The sequence below is a fragment of the Herpailurus yagouaroundi genome, unplaced genomic scaffold (assembly GCF_014898765.1).
Source record: "Herpailurus yagouaroundi ecotype Mexico unplaced genomic scaffold, PumYag 188, whole genome shotgun sequence".
NCBI classification, from domain to species: Eukaryota; Metazoa; Chordata; class Mammalia; order Carnivora; family Felidae; genus Herpailurus; species Herpailurus yagouaroundi.
The window spans coordinates 795,416-810,985 of record NW_024412419.1 but is presented as its reverse complement, the minus strand read 5'-3'; the positions used below and the strand labels follow the sequence as shown (position 1 = coordinate 810,985).

The window sequence follows — 15,570 nt, the reverse complement described above, 5'->3', positions numbered from 1 at the left end:
GGGACCTGGGACGGCCCGTCAGCACACCCGCCAAGGCCCAGGGGTGCAATCTGGATGCAGACTCACCCCTCCAGGGACGGACATCTTGGGTCAACGATGCGGGGAATCCCAGCCAAGGGGCACGTAGTAAAACAGCTCATTCCTCACAAGGAGGCCGCCAGCTATCAGCCGACCTGTTGCAGAGGTGGGGGCACAGGGGCACAGGGGCAGGAGGGCAGGGGGGCAGGGGGGCAGGGGGGCAGGGGGCAGGCAGAGCACATCCCCAGTGCTCAAAGCCAGAGTGTCGGCCGAGCACCGTGTTGCCAGCCCACAGCCACCTCTCCACGCGGACAGAATACGGGCGTTCCCGGTGAAGGAAGCAGAGAAGCTGCTCCTGAACCCCCTGGGAAGTGCTGATGAGACTGTTAGGCTGAGAGAAGGCAGTTCCCGCCCGTAAAGTGGATCCACAGGAACACAGACCAGTGCGGTGACGACGGAATCACAAGACAGGATACATCTTTTTTCCTCCTTTCTTTGCTTGTGTTTTTCTTTTTTTAAAGTAGGCTTCATGCCCAACGTGAGGCTCGAACTCACGACTGAGAGGCACGCGCTCCACGGACTGAGCCAGCCAGGCACCCATTTCCTCCTTATTACAAACAGTGTAGAAGCCGTTGTAGAAAACGCCATGTCTCTGACATACTGCTGGCCCCACAACGGGGAAACGTACATACCACGGGCTCGTATCTGTAACACACGTGATCCGTGGGTCACGTACGTGCTCGTGACAGGGCAGAGGACGTGCAATGCGCTAAGGAGTTGGTAACAAGGGTGAATTAATTAGTTAGCAAATTAGTGTTTACATGTGATGTATGTACGAGATTACTCATGGCTCTGGGGTTCAGCATATGCCCCTTTGCTAATCAGAATCCGGCCCTGCTGTGTCCTTTTAACCCCAGGGACACACGGACCGCACCTGCAGAGCTCTCTCTGCCCCTCCCCGCGTCCAGGACCAGGGGAGCGTCCTCAGTCCGACACAGCGCTCCACGGGTTAGGGTCAGGGCTGGGGTAAGGACCTCCAGCCTCCGACACCTGTCCCCCTTCCCCACGTGACGGGCTTCAAAACGCTGACCATGCGACAGAACACAAGCGTGGGAGAAGAGGCCGTAAGCAAGGTTATTGCAAACCCAGTTTCCCTGCAAAGAGCACCACTCAGAAACTCACCATCAAAGAAAGCAACACAGATTGAAGATTATACAGACGCCGACGTCAATGCTGATGACACATACACAGTAATGACGTGTGATCAGGACGTTCACACTGGCTAATTGTTAGGAAAGCAGTATGAATGACAGGTTCCCACTCATTTCTTCCAGACGGACTCTGAGGGCTCACTGTGTCAGCATCTCGCGTGAACTGTGTTTGGGCTGGTGTACAAGGTCCCTCGCAGTGCACAGGAGGTGCCCGACCACGTGGCTCTGGAGTCAGAGCATCTGCTCCCTCGGCCTTTTTGGGATTCTGTCCAACGGTCAAGGTCGTTGTCAGAGCTAAAGATCAGAGTACCCACCGCTCGGGGCCCAGCACACTCTGTGACGGCCCTGCGTCACGTTTTGAGAATCCGCAGAAAAGCTACACTTGAGCTCCCACAGGGGGAGCGAAGCCTCGTCCAAACACCGTTTCAGCAGGAAGTCGAGGCCCGGCGATGCCCAGGCTTCCGCAAAGCCTCCCCTGCCCCTGGACAGGAGCCCCGGAGGAGAAGCGGGCTGCACACACACGGCTTGAGGCCCCCACGCTTTGGAGCTGAGGGACAGGGTGTGTGTTTATTCTGCTCGTGATGGGCATTCACCAAAAAAAAGCGAGAAGAACCTGTGCGTATGTCTCACTGTTTGAAAAGTCTGCGCTCGCAAACAGCCTTTCGAGACTGTCTCTGTAGCCTGCACATCACTTTTTAGCGGAAGGCAGAGGAAGATTCTCTCCCTGCTCTCCCCATCGGGCAGCGGCATTCCTAACTACCACGCTACACGGGGGCCCGGGGCGCCAGTCCGAACCCAGGCACCGTTCTCCCCAGGGCGGTTATTCTAAGGCACCGCTCCTAGGAGAGCCAGGGACGACAAAAGCTGAGCAGGTCCAGAGGAGAAAACCAGCTTCTCCCTTGTGGTGCCGAACAGAGCAAGTTGGCATCCTCCTGGCACCTCCTGTCACCTTCCCGAGACCAGGCCTGTGTCCGCCCAGCCCCTGGCCCCGCGGCGGTGTGAGCGGCACGGTGCCCCACGCGGGCTGAGCACCTGCACGGGGTCCCCCCTAAAGGAGGAGCAGAGATAGAAGAGAACCACAAGGATCCTACGGTCACTCACCACTGTCTCCTTGCTCGACTCTCGTGTCTGCTCGCTGTCTGCCTGCGCCTCCCACCAGACGCTGAGCTCCGTGAGCACTCACGCCGGGGTTCGTCTGTTTCCCACCTCCGGCACCTACGGGAGCACCTACAGTGTGATTGAGAACATCTGCCGCCTGAGCACGTGCAGCCCGATGCGTGAGGCGAGGTGCGCCCAACCCCCTGCCCACTGCGTGGGTGCTAGAGGGCCGATCTGATGGATCGTGGCGGCTTCCACACCCGCGACCCCAGCCCCCAGTCGGGTGGCGGCTTCCACACCCCCAAACAGGTGTGCTGATGGGCTGCGGGGCCGCGCTGTGTGGACCAGACTCGCAGGTGCTAGCGTGGCCTGGCAGACGCAGCACGTAATTACTATAGTTACCATTTCTTCTGGAAAATCCACCAGGAGAGCCAGTGACACGGCACCGGGTGACTTGTGCTTCTTGTGCGCATCTGTTCCCTGGGACGTCACCCCCTTTGTAGGAGGACGACACTCCGGGGCGTGAACGGTTCACACTGAGCATTAGCCGGGGCAGTGAGGGGACCGGAAGGTGACCGTTTCCTCAGGCCTGGCTTTGCGCCAGCACCGTGCGGCCTGACTCACACTCTTCGTGTAACGCACGTCTCCTCTCAGCAACCTTGTAAAACAGGGTTACTGTTTCAGCTTCCCAGAGTGGCGTCGAGAGACCACGTCACCCGCCCAGCTCACAAGGTGGGAGACTGGATTTCAGCACCGCCTAGCTCCCTCCAGGTCTGTGCTCTGGACAGAGAGCCACGCTTCCTACAGGAACCAAGTTACCGTCCACGGTTAAGTCCACAAACACAAGCAGCTGCGTCTTGGGTTTCTGTCCTGCTTCGCCATTACCCGTGCCTAAGGAAGCCCGCTGCTTCGTCCGGGCCACCCCAAGTCGTCAGGAACAGTGGCCAACGGTCACCGAACCCGCCTGGCACCCACCTCACTGCCACCCACCGTCCACCGAGCCCCGGCCCCCGCACGACCTCTCCTGTGTAAATGTCCCCTGCACCCTCCAGCCACCGCCCCCAAAGACGTGCAATCCGAGCGTCAGCTCTATTCAGAGCACTGACCGCGACACCACCCGGACCACGTGCACGTGGATCTCACCCGCCTTGTTTCCTCCTTCCGCTTCAGAAAGTAAACCCTCATGACTCAAACAGTACACCTGGGTCACAGAGCCTGGCACGAATCGGGCAGTGACAACTACCCAAAATATCCCACGGATCGTGGATAGAAAATCGCGTTTTCTGACTGTGGACAGAGAGGCCACAGGCGGTGGGCACCTCACACCAGGAGCTGAGGAATCTCCCGCCTCTTGTGTCCTAGGCCCTAACACAGGTGGGGGGCAGGGCAGGACCGAGCTGTCACGTGACCAAACCTGTGCGTTCGTTCGATTAAAAACCGGGCAGAGGACCTGAACGGACATCTCGCCGATGACGACATCCAGACGCCAACGGACACACGAGATGCTCGCCATCGCGCATCATCGAGCCACAAGGACACGTCACCTCACACCTGTCAGAGCGGCCAACGTGAACAACTCAGGAAACAACAGGTGTCGGTGAGGACGCGGAGAAAGGGGAGCCCTCGTGCACTGCTGGTGGGGGCGCCCCCGTGCAGCTGCTCTGGGAACAGTGTGGAGGCCCCTCGACAAGTTGCAAGTAGAACCACCCTCCGACCCTGGAGCCACGTGTGTCAGCATTTGTCAAAAGAAGGTGAAATCGCCACTCCCAAGACGTACGCGCACCCTCACGTTCACAGCAGCCAAGACGCAGAAACCACCTTGGTGTCCATCCAGCCGTGAACAGATAAAGGAGACGTGGTGCATCGGGGGCGCCCAGGGGGCTCCGTCGGTTAAGTGTCTGACCCTTGATCTCAGCGCAGGTCATGATTTCACACTCCGTGGGTTCGAGCCCCACATCGGGCTCTGCGCTGACAGCAAGGGGCCTGCTTGGGATTCTCTCTCATCCTCTCTCTGCCACTTTCCTGCTTGCATTCTCTCTCTCAAAAAAGATAAGAAACATTTAGGGGCGCCTGGGTGGCTCAGTCGGTTAAGCGTCCGACTTCGACTCGGGTAACATTTAAAGGTTTTTAGAAAGGAAGATGTGATACACATATACAGTGGAATATTACTGAGTCGTAAAAAATAACGAGGTCTTGCCATTTGCAGCAACACGGATGGACCTTGAGAGTACAACGTTCGGTGAAATAAGTCGGACAGAGAAAGACAAGTGCCAGCTGATCCCTCTCATACGTGGAACCCGAAAAACGAAACAAGTGAAAAACCAAAACCAAATGGAAACAGACTCCTGGATACAGAAGACAATCTGGTGGTCACTGGAGTGAGGGCGGGGGATGGGCAAAGCAGGCGAGGGGGGCGGGGGAGGGTATGGACTTCCAGCTCTCAGCAGTGAGTGACACAGAGGACAGCCATGCCCCAATGGCACCGCATGGGGGCATGTGGTACCTGGACTTGTGGGGATCACTTGCAACCTACAAAGACAGGAGATCCCTTCGATCCGGCCTGAAACGGAAAGGATACCGCGGGTCCCCTACACTGCAGTGGAAATCATCTTACGGTTTACTGCCAAAAAGGAAGCAGTGAGGCCCCCAAGCAGCTCAGGTCCCGGAAAGGTCAGCTTGCAGCACAGAATGCGGCTGGTGGGTCTGTAGGGCGCCCGCGAGTGTGGGGGCGCCCGGGAGCACAGGGTTTCTCTGCACGCCCGGGGCGGCTCCGCCGAGCACCGTGAGCATCGATGCTGTGCCTGAAACCCTGGCCCCCACGTACTTATCCACAACGTGACCTCTGTCTCCACAGTAAGTCTAGGCCAGCGTACCAGAGTCACAGGCCGTGACAGCTCCCGGTCCCCCACATACCTGCATTTTCTGAATTTCCCAGAGTCAGTATTTGTAGCTGTGCATATCCACAGGGGTGTGTGCGCACGCGTGCACAGGTGTGTGTGTCAGAGATGCCCCAACGGCTCCGATCCTCACCCCCGGCACAGGCTCCGCGTCCTTGCTGGCGGCCCCCCGCCCTCTAAGCGCTCACGACCCCTCTCCCCTCCCTAGGAAGCGTCGCCATCCTTCCTAGGTTTTGGACTCAGGACCCTTAAAGTTCCAATCTGATGGCTGTCGAACTGAATATACACACTTGCACACACACAACAGGGTCCCCGGAGCAGCACGTGGCACCGAGTTGTGTCAAGACACGCTTCCCGGGCAAAACTCCGTCATGGAGATTCGACGTCTCAGGTCCTCAGGGACGGGGCAGGAAGGGACGGGGGCCGCAGGCAGAGGGGCAAGACCCTCCCTGGGCCCCGAGAGCTCCTGGAGGCCGTCTGGAGTCTCAGCCGGCGACTCCTGACACACGGCACACATGGGACGCAGAGGCGCTACTGTGGAAGTGAGTCCCGGGCATGAAGGACGGCCCGGGTCCGGGACAAGGGAACGCCGAGGCTGTTCCCTGAAAGTCACTTGGCAAACCCACACCAAGCGTGCGGGTGATGGGGAGGCTGGCTTGGAGGGACTCCACTGACCTTGAACGTGGCCTCCCTGCCCATCGCGAGGTCTGCAGCGAACGTTCCCCAGACGGGCTCATTTCCGGCGGTCGTGGACTTTTCGCTCTGTCTGGCGTTTGTCAGCGAAGTGTTCGCAGTAACTTCTTGGTCCACATGGTGCTTAAATTGTGTCCCCAAAGAGCCTTTTGTCAACGATTTCCGGCTGACAGCATGTTAGCTGATTTTATGGAAGTCACCGAAATGCATCGAAAAGACTCTGAAGAGGGTGTAAAACATACGGCATCTCACGCTGTCTCCGCTTCTCAGACGGGCCAGGGACGCGTAATGAATCTTACGTTCTTTCAACGAGCGTATGGGTTATTTTCACAATCCTATGTAAGTCTTTCAAGCTAAATAAGTAACAAAGTTTAGAGGCCAAAGAGATACCTCATGTGTTATAATGACACAACGAATGGTAAAGATAGCTCCCTGACGCTGCTTCCGACCTTGCGACCAGCACTGTGCACGACAGTTCGTAAACCGTAAAACCACTCTGGTTTAGACTCACTGTGACCCCACGCAGCGGGTCCCCTTGGTGTCACCACCTGGAGACGAGGAGACGAAGGCCTGTGTAGATCGATCAACGTACCCAAGGTCACGAGGCCAGAAACTGGAAAGGCACACACACACAAACACACGCATATGCACACGCGTGCACACGTACGCACAGAACCCAGTCTCTGCTTCTACAACCTCGGCTCTTATGAGAGCATGCTGCCTGGCGGGGATCACAAGGGCATCTCCCTTGCGTTAGGACCACGCAGACCACCGTCGTCACCGCTCGGCGCCCCTGCTTCCCACGCCTGCCTGCATCTTGCGCGTGCACTTGTTTGGTACAACCGGATGTGCTGGACGGTCCAGACGGGCCGTGGCCACCCTGTGTGGCCACCCCGTGCGCTCTCTCCTGGGACGGAGACACCGCTGGAAGGCAGCAAGCATGCTGGGGCAGCCACAGAGCTTGACGACCTGCAGTGGTTCTGTCACCTTCCGTGCAGGAACGCCTGGACCCCGGGCAGGGGTCCGTGCGCCCTGCGAATGCCGCCTGAGGGCCCCCGTCACCTTCTCACAGACTGGCAGACATGTGGCATCAGAAAGCATTTTGGGACACCTTCGGTCTTGGGGAGAAAACGGCCTCTGGGTAAGAGCAGGGCGGGACTGGCGGAGACAGGAGGTGCCCGTGGTGCCGTGGTCCTGGGAGGCAGGGTCCGTGTGGCGCACCCAGGCTTGCCCGCGAGGCCAAGGCAGGAATGGAAACCCAGATAGACCTGATTCGCTGGGTTTGTCCTCAAAAGTGATTAGAAAGCTGTTCGGATAAGTCAAGAGCAGGGTCCCCTTTTGTTCCCGGGGTCAGGGCCCAACCAGTGAGTGAACGTGGGAGGCCTGCCCGGAGCCACGTGGGAGCCTGTGGACCCCCTGCCGAGGGCGATGCAGATCCTCTGGGCGCCTGGAGAGCATTAGGTCGTCCAGGGCACAGCGCCCCCTCAGTGGCGTGGAGACCCTGTCCCTCCAGTTCCTGTATTTCCCTGTAAGGACGGGACCTTGATAAGTGAGGGCATAAGTGATAAGTGAGTGCTGCTCTGCGTGCAGCACTGGGGCGGCGGGGGCGGGAGGGGGGGTTCTGTTCTGGCTGAGGGACCCGTGCAGTGGGCGGGAAGCAGGCATGTGTGTCTCCAGCCACTTTAAGACCCCTCCTGATTGTTTTCATGTCCAGCTCTGGGTGCCTATTCACCCCCCCCCCACCCGGGCGCATCCTGCTTGGAAGGACGACGACGTGCATGTGGGGACCCGCAGCCGGGGTGCTCGTGACCCTCAGAGTTCCGGGAGGTGCCACTTGGGGAAACCACCACTGGATCTGCGAAGACAGACACGGAGCGCTTCCGTGTCGGCACATACCGCGGGGGAGCGGCCCCCCAGGATCAGAGCCACGGAGCAAGTCCCGGCCACTGGCTCTGTTTACATTGGGTACGGCTCAGGGTTTGAATCTCCAGGAGGGCACGGCCCGCCGTCCCTGGCCGGGGAGGCTGTCCAGTTTCGCGCTACACATTTGATCAACGGGCAGTGTCTGCTCTACGCCAACCCCAGCCCACGCCAGGAACGGCAACTGGTCAGGTTAGCAGGGGGGTCACGAGGTGGGGGCGACTCTCCGTGGTTTCCACAGGCTTGTGCAGGCCACCCAGACCTCACCAGAGCTGACCACTGACACAGGGGTCCCTGCTCCCCGAGGGACGGCCGAGACCCCGCCTTCTAGCCATGACGCGAAGCTCGTCCCAGGGCCAGCGTGGAGGGGGCAGCACGTCCATGCATGGTGAGGCCGCGGTCTATGCTTTGGAAAAGCGCACAGAGAAAGCATGGCAGGCTTGTGTGGGCGTTAAAGACGGTAATTACGGACCAGGAACACAGGATGAAGAAGCACAGAATTCGCCGCTCGTGCAGGGACCTCACTTCCCTCTTGGGTAGGCGTCGGCTCTGAGGCAGGCTCATCACCCAGGCCGGGCCAGTGACATACGGAATCATCGGGCGGAAGCCCGGGCCGGCACCGCATCAGGACCCCCGCTCTCCGGCGGCCGGGCTTGCCCTGCCGTCCCAGCAGGTCTGAGGCTCAGAAACACAGTTTGCGGGCACCGGCTCCCAGACCTCCCCATACCCGGACCAGCTCCAAGTCTGTAGGGACGCTTCCAGAATGGCATCGTTCTCTTTCAACAAATATGAGCACCCTAACTTTCTACCCCTAAAATGAAACTTCCAGAACCCTTATGGCCAGAGTGCTGGGATGGAGACCAGAGCCCTGGCTGTGAGCACTGCCAGCCGGCCTGCGGGGCACCGGGCTCCCTGTGGGCCCCATGGAGGAAGTCAGCACAAGGGTTCTTCACGATCCCCCCTGAGCAGAGACACGGACGCCGTCCAATGACGAACCTGACCGTGACGATGCCTCTCCCAGGACACGTCTGGCCCGCTCCTTCCCACTGTCCCCTGCCATCTTCCTAGATAAAAATTACACCAAGTGATGAGCACAGGAGCCCGATGCAGATCAGACCCTCAGTTCCCGACCGTCCTGCTGACCGCCGACTCCATCCACATCCTTTACAAGCCACTCCCCTCACTGAGACGCCACGGCTCCCGGAACGCGGGACGTGGTCTCCCAGCTCTGCTCGGCCACACCAGGCCCACAGGCGCCACGAGGCTGCACCCGCACGATTCCCAACCACAGAAAATCTGCTACAGAGGAGTCCATTCCTGGCACGAAACCAACCTTGCGACAGAAATCAGAGTATTTAGCGGGATAATCCTGACAGCCCCTGTCGCTTCTCAAAATGTTCCCGTCTGCAAACCATCTGGCTCCCGACGTGCTCTTTCTTCCTCTTTTTTAAAGGTTTATTCACTTATTTTCTGGGGGGAGGGAAGTGCAGAGAGAGGGAGAGAGTCCCTAGCAGGCTCCACACTGTCAGCCCAGAGCCCGACCTGGACCTTGAGCCCACAAACTCTGAGATCATGACCTGACTCAAGAGTCGGGCGCTTAACCGACTGACCCCCCGGGTGCCCTGCTCTCGACGAAAGAACACACACTCTGTGCTCTGGCTTCTAACGTAAGGTCGTCTCCCAGAAGAAAAATGGAATCTCTGCAGTGATAAGACACAATTTCACTCTTACTTTCAGAGACTCAACAGAAGTGAGGCAAAAAGGGCCAAAGTTACAGGTTAGCTCCTTCCTCCTCCTCCCTCCCCACCCCTCCTTCCTCGCTTCCAAGTTTCAGAAACAACTCTGTACTATCTTTTTCTTGGTCATTTTTTAATGTTAATTTATCTTTGAGAGAGAGGCACAGCACAATCAGGGAAGGGACAGAGAGAGAGGGAGACACAGAATCCGAAGCAGGCTCCAGGCTCCGAGCTATCAGCACAGAGCCTGACGTGGCGCTCGAACTCACAAACCGCAAGATCCTGACCTGAACCGAAGTTGGCCACTTAACCGACTGAGCCACCCAGGCACCCCTACATTTATTCATTTTTGAGAGACAGAGAGAGATAGAGTGTGAACAGGGGAGAGGCAGAGAAAGAGGGAGACACAGACTCCAAAGCAGCTCCAGGCTCCGAACTATCAGCACAGAGCCCGACGCGGGGCTCGAACCCCCGAACCGCAAGATCGTGACCTGAGCCAAAGTCGGATGCTTAACTGACTGAGCCACCCAGGTGCCCCGTCCATACTGTCTTCGAGGCCAGCATTAAACCAGAGGCATGGAGAGGCTAGTCTGAGCAGGACCACGGAGATCTGTGCCCTGCAAACGAGTCCAGCTGTGCCCAGTGCCTGGGGACAGACTCAGACTACCTGACGCTCTTGGTGACATCTCTCAAATCGTGATTTTCTTCCTTCAGGTCAGGCATTCCTCTTCTGCAGAACTTAGGAATTCTGTAATCTCACAAGCCTTCAGGATACTTGAGAGCTCCTTTAAACCTACAGCGTTAGTTTACGTTACCTGCGCGAGACCTTAGGAGGCAGTGAGGTATTAACATCTTTCCCCACCTACTTGTTTAAACGCACGCCTCGCTGGGTGAAGCCACGGGGCCCTGGAAAGGCAAAGGGAAACCGGCAATATGTCGATTCCAGGACCCTTCCCCACCCAGGACTCTTCCCCATGCGCCGTGCGCCTCCCCAGAGGTCTGGCGGCTTGTCCGAAGAGAGCAAGGCTTTCCGGGGCGTATCCAGGCCATCTCCGGAAGCCTCCTGGGATGACCCTGGACACTCTGCATGCACAGTTCCCTTGGTCCTAAAGGCGTCCTCTCTGCCTTTACTTCCAAACCCCGGCACACGCACCTCGACTCAAACCCGGGTCCTGGAATCCCAAACCGGCGTCCTTTCGAAGGGACCAGGTGAAGCACAACCAAGCATGGACTGAGCCAATCGTGTGTTTAGAGGACGCGCCCCTGAGACGTCTCTGGACACGCACGTGCTGCCCGGGTGACACGGGGCCTTCAACCGACACGTTTTTGTCTCCGGAAGAGTTGAGGGCTGTCCGTGGGCTGGCGGCTCTGCGGCCTTTCCCCCGGGACAGGAGACGGGGCGGCACCGAGGCGGCCAACGGGAGCCCTCCCGAACCGTGTGTTGTCCACAGGCGCAACGTGCTCATCCCAGCGGGCGCCTGCCGGAGGCCCGATGGGTTCGGCTCTCCCGTCGCCAGGAGCACCCGCTTGAACACCCCAGGCAGCGGAGCGGCTGGCAGAATCCAGTCAGGCGGTAGCGTTCTGTCACGCACCCCGCGGACGACACAGGGCACAGCCGCGGCCTGTGGGAAACCAGAGGCTGGTCCGGGCCGCCCCTTCGTCCCGCGAGACAGCAGGTGCCTGAAGACGTCCAGTGGCCCTGGTTTTCCCAGAGCGTCTTATTCAAACAGGGGGATGGGCAGACACACACACACACACACACACACACACACACACACACACACACACACTTTAAGAGGGATCTGTGGCCACGACTGCTGTTGGGCCTACACATGGCTGTTTCCCGACGGGCCTATCTCGGCCTGCCTACCTACCTACTCCTCTCTCTCTCTCTCCCTCTACCTACCTACCTTCCCACCTTACTGTCCACCTACCTACCTACCTACCCATATATCCATCCATGTCTTCCCACCTCCCTAACTTCTCAGGTCTACTGACCTTCTCCAAACGGCCACACATGTAAAACTTAGACTCAGAGCTGGCGTGCACGCGATGGTGTCAAAAGTGCCCTCTCACGGACGTGCACATTGACTGAGAGAGGCTACGCAAGTAATGTCACTTGATACCGAACATGAAATGGTAGCCGTTCGTCAAAAGCGTCATCAGACAGACTCCCTCCTTCACCGAGGGACCAGAGAAGAGAACCTTGGACTCCTCTCTCCCCCACCCACACATGAGCACGCACGAGGGCACACACTCACAGGCAGGTGCGGGCACGCACGTTTTATCAAAGATGGTGCTCAATTTGCAAACAGCAAACTCCTCCCTGGCTGACAGGCCACGGCTCACACAGGTGTCTGCACACCCGTCGTACAACCGAGAGGCAATTCACCAGCATCGTGCCGTCCCTGCCACGGTGGTTAGCCAGAGGACACGCTATGCCTGGGAAGAGAGCAAAACGCTGAGTCCGCAGAAACAGTTATGGAAACACAACCTTCACACATAAATCTTTGAAATGGATGAATTAACCGAGCTCGGAGACAAGGAGCCTTACTGGACACGGATGCACGTGTAACCCCTCATTTTATGAACAGCGACAACGAGGCCCACAGACTTTAAATGACTTCTCTGGAATCGTCTGCAACTTGGACACGAATGCACTCTTACTTCCTGTCTAATTCTACCGACACTTACACACGTACGGTTTTTCCAGTGATCAACGATTCAGAAGAACTAACACGAATCACCTCACCACGGGAGGCCTGTTGCCAACAACAAATCCACTACTGCTCTGATTACGGTTTCTTTCCAGTGCCTACCTTTCCTCTGACTTGTTATTTATTTCGCAAATGCTCGCTCTACCAGAAGACATCACACACACTTGCCTCACGACACAGACGCTCTGGGGCAGGCGGTGGCTGGGGGGTGTGCCAGCGTCCCGCTTTCCGACAGCGGTCACACACCTGCATCTTCCTGTTCCAGCCTTGCACCTGGAGATTCGGGCCATAGACAGAGGAACGGACAGCGTGTCCAGCCAGCGCTTCTCATACTGTGGCGCGTCAGCTGCGGGCGAGGAAGGCGATGGTGAATCCTGTGCACGATAAGCAAGAAGCAACAGTCACAGAGTCAGTCAGCACCGAATGCAGGGACAGCCACCAGCATCCTGTCCCCTAAAATTCAAAGGAAATACATTTCAACTGTTTAAAAAGCATGTGACAATTTTCTGAAAGATCTGGAAAGAAGTAAGTGCCCTCCCATGTGAATTTAAACTAATTCTCTCTTTTGTCAACAAAACACTGCACAGAAGAGAAAGGTCAAAGGGGAAGCTTCGGGGAGAGAGACTGATGTGGGAAGGGGCGAGTCCAGGAGGCCGAGGGGCTGCGGCCACACCCACGTCAAACGTTGCAGTGGAGCGCCTCCGGGTCCGGAGACAGAAGCTACTAGTGCCGATCACACGCACAGAGGCCGGGTCAGGGGCCACGCTGACTGTCCGGTGGGCGCGAGCACAGCCCCTCCTCCGTGGAGCCTGCAGACCACAGGCAGGTGCGTGGGAAACGCAGAACCCACGCAAACGGGCTCGTGACCTGACCCCGCGCTGCCGGGTCCGTAGGCGGCAGGATCGGAAGTGGGCTCCAGGCAAGAGGACCCCCAAGTTCCCGTCTGGGTTCTGAGGGAGGGGCCGGTAGCAGCTTGACCCATCCTCCCGTGGAGCCCGCGGCCCAGCATGGAGACGGCAGCCCCGGGCAGGGGTGAGGGCAACCGGCCAGCACGCAGGCTCCCGAGCGCACAGCAGCCCCCGACTCAGCACCACCGGCTCCAAGGGCAAAGGGCCAATTCCCCGAGTTCCCTGCTGTCCAGGTTCCTGTAAGAAACGACAGCTGTGTGGGGGTACCTGGGGGGCTCAGTCGGTGGAACGTCCGACTCCGGCTCGGGTCATGATCTCGCGGTCTGTGGGTCCGAGCCCCATGTCGGGCTCTGTGCTGACGGCTCGGAGCCTGGAGCTGCTTCGGAGTCTGTGTCTCCCTCTGCCTCTGCCCCTCCCCCACCCACTCTCTGTCTCTCTCTCTCAAAACCGAATACACGTTAAAAAGAAAAAGGAAAAAGAAAGCACGCAGAGCTGCTCCACCCTTCCACCTGCAGGAGCAAGGGGCCGCGCTCCCACAGCGGACCCGAGACGCCGCGGGCTGCGCCAGTCAGCGCCTCACAACCCGCACAGGTGAGGCAGGAGCCACGCGCCCACTGCAGGCGACGCAAAGCATGCCCTCCCCCACTTGCTCTGTGACGCGCTGCCGAAGAGCTAAAGCGGAAAAGGCCGTCGTGAAACACCGACGTGCGACGAACCGAGTCCCGGGACCTTTCCTGTTCGCTGCCGCAGTGACCACGAGACGCATTCTGAACGGGTGGGAACCTCGGGAGCTGCGGGGGCGGCTGGAGGCGCAGCGTCGGGGCAGGTGCGTCAGGGGCGGGCGGCGGGCGGCCCCTCTGCGGGGGCCCCCGTGGGGAGGCCCTCACGGACCCTCCCCAGGGCAATCCATTCCCTCCGGTTCCCCGACGTGCCACACGACGGAGACATCTCAGAAACGCCAGGAAAACCAAGTACTTGTGATACAAGACACGGAAACCGTTTGGAAACGAGTGAGAGGAGATGAAGTAACACGCGTCCCGGCGTCTTGCCACGCACGGGCACGGAGAGCCACGCGTGGCACACGGCATGCCAGCGTGCCGGCTCTCCTCAGGCGTGCACGCACACGTGTCCACACGGAAGCACGGAAACACCACCTTCGCGGTGGAGACATGACCACACCCCACACAACTGGGAGATTCAAAACTGTAAAAAGAGGGAAAAAATTCGGTCCAAACCTCATCACACACCTGGTACATTTCCTGAGGACCTTCTTCCTATTCTCTTTCTGAAACTTAGAGCCGTACTGCCAATAGTCGCGATCGAGGGCACGGAAGAGTGAGAAGAACGTTTATGGGTCACAGCTGACACAGAGCGGGACTCACCCACAGACCTCGCGCTCGGAGGCAGAGCACCTTCTGTCTAATAGGAACCCAGGTCCTTGAGGGTGATTATGCTTTGTTCTATTTATCCCTTGTGTAGGGAGAGCTTCTCTTGCTCTAACTCCCTTGGAACGAAGTCTGTATCTAAATATAATTTAGCAGTTATCAGCACTTGCTCGAGGAGAACACGGCGTTCGCACGTTTTACAGGATTACCTAAGATGCCTGAGGCGTTGTTTGAAGAGCGGCCTACAGGCTGGCGCGAGACCCTGATGGCCTAGCGGGAACAGGGACGGCCGTGAGGGGTAAGGACGATTCTGCAGGAACGAGTGTCAGCAGGGGCGGCCCTGAGCGGCGACCCTAGTTTGCCGAGCGCGTGAGCAGGAGCCGAGAGCGAGGGGGAGCGGACCCCCGTTCTCTGCTGCGCCGACCCCACTCACGGGGGTCTCCATCTCTGCTGTATGCCGAAATACGTCTTTAAGGCATTTTTTTAACTTTATTAATTTATTTTGAGGGGTGGGGGGGGGTGTAGAGAATCCCAAGCAGGCTCTGTGCTGTCAGGGCAGAGCTCGATGCGGGGCTCAAACTCATGAACCATGAGATCACGACCTGGGCCGAAATCACGAGTCCAACACTTAACCGACTGAGCCACCCAGGTGCCCCTAAGTCATGTTTTTAAAAGAAAAAAAAATATTAGTCATCGTAATACTTTGAATAAGAGATTTGAAAGCAACTTTTCAGGTATTGCTGTCTTCTTCCTACTTTGGATAATTGTGGGCTTTGCAACTCCTTTTATTTTTACTGAGCAATCTTGAGGCATGAACCACCTACAACATGTACTCACGTAGGAGCCCAGTTTGATGAGCTTTGACAAACAGATACACCCCACGCCAGAGCCTGAATCACGACACAGGCTAATTCTGCCCCATCCACACCCACACAAACCTTGTCCCCACAAAGTTCCCTGTGGCGGTTTGTAGGCAATTCCTGCCCT

General features: G+C 58.1%; 1 protein-coding gene across 2 annotated transcripts in view; it reads right to left on the bottom strand.

The window, feature by feature from the left end:
* SNTG2 (syntrophin gamma 2) overlaps nt 1-15,570 on the bottom strand; it is a 180,309-nt gene that overhangs the window by 51,125 nt on the left and 113,614 nt on the right. For both annotated transcript variants that reach the window (XM_040495951.1, XM_040495950.1), the window contains one exon: nt 12,537-12,664. In XM_040495951.1, coding sequence (XP_040351885.1) covers nt 12,537-12,664 — 128 coding nt within the window. The remainder of the gene's footprint in view (nt 1-12,536; nt 12,665-15,570) is intronic.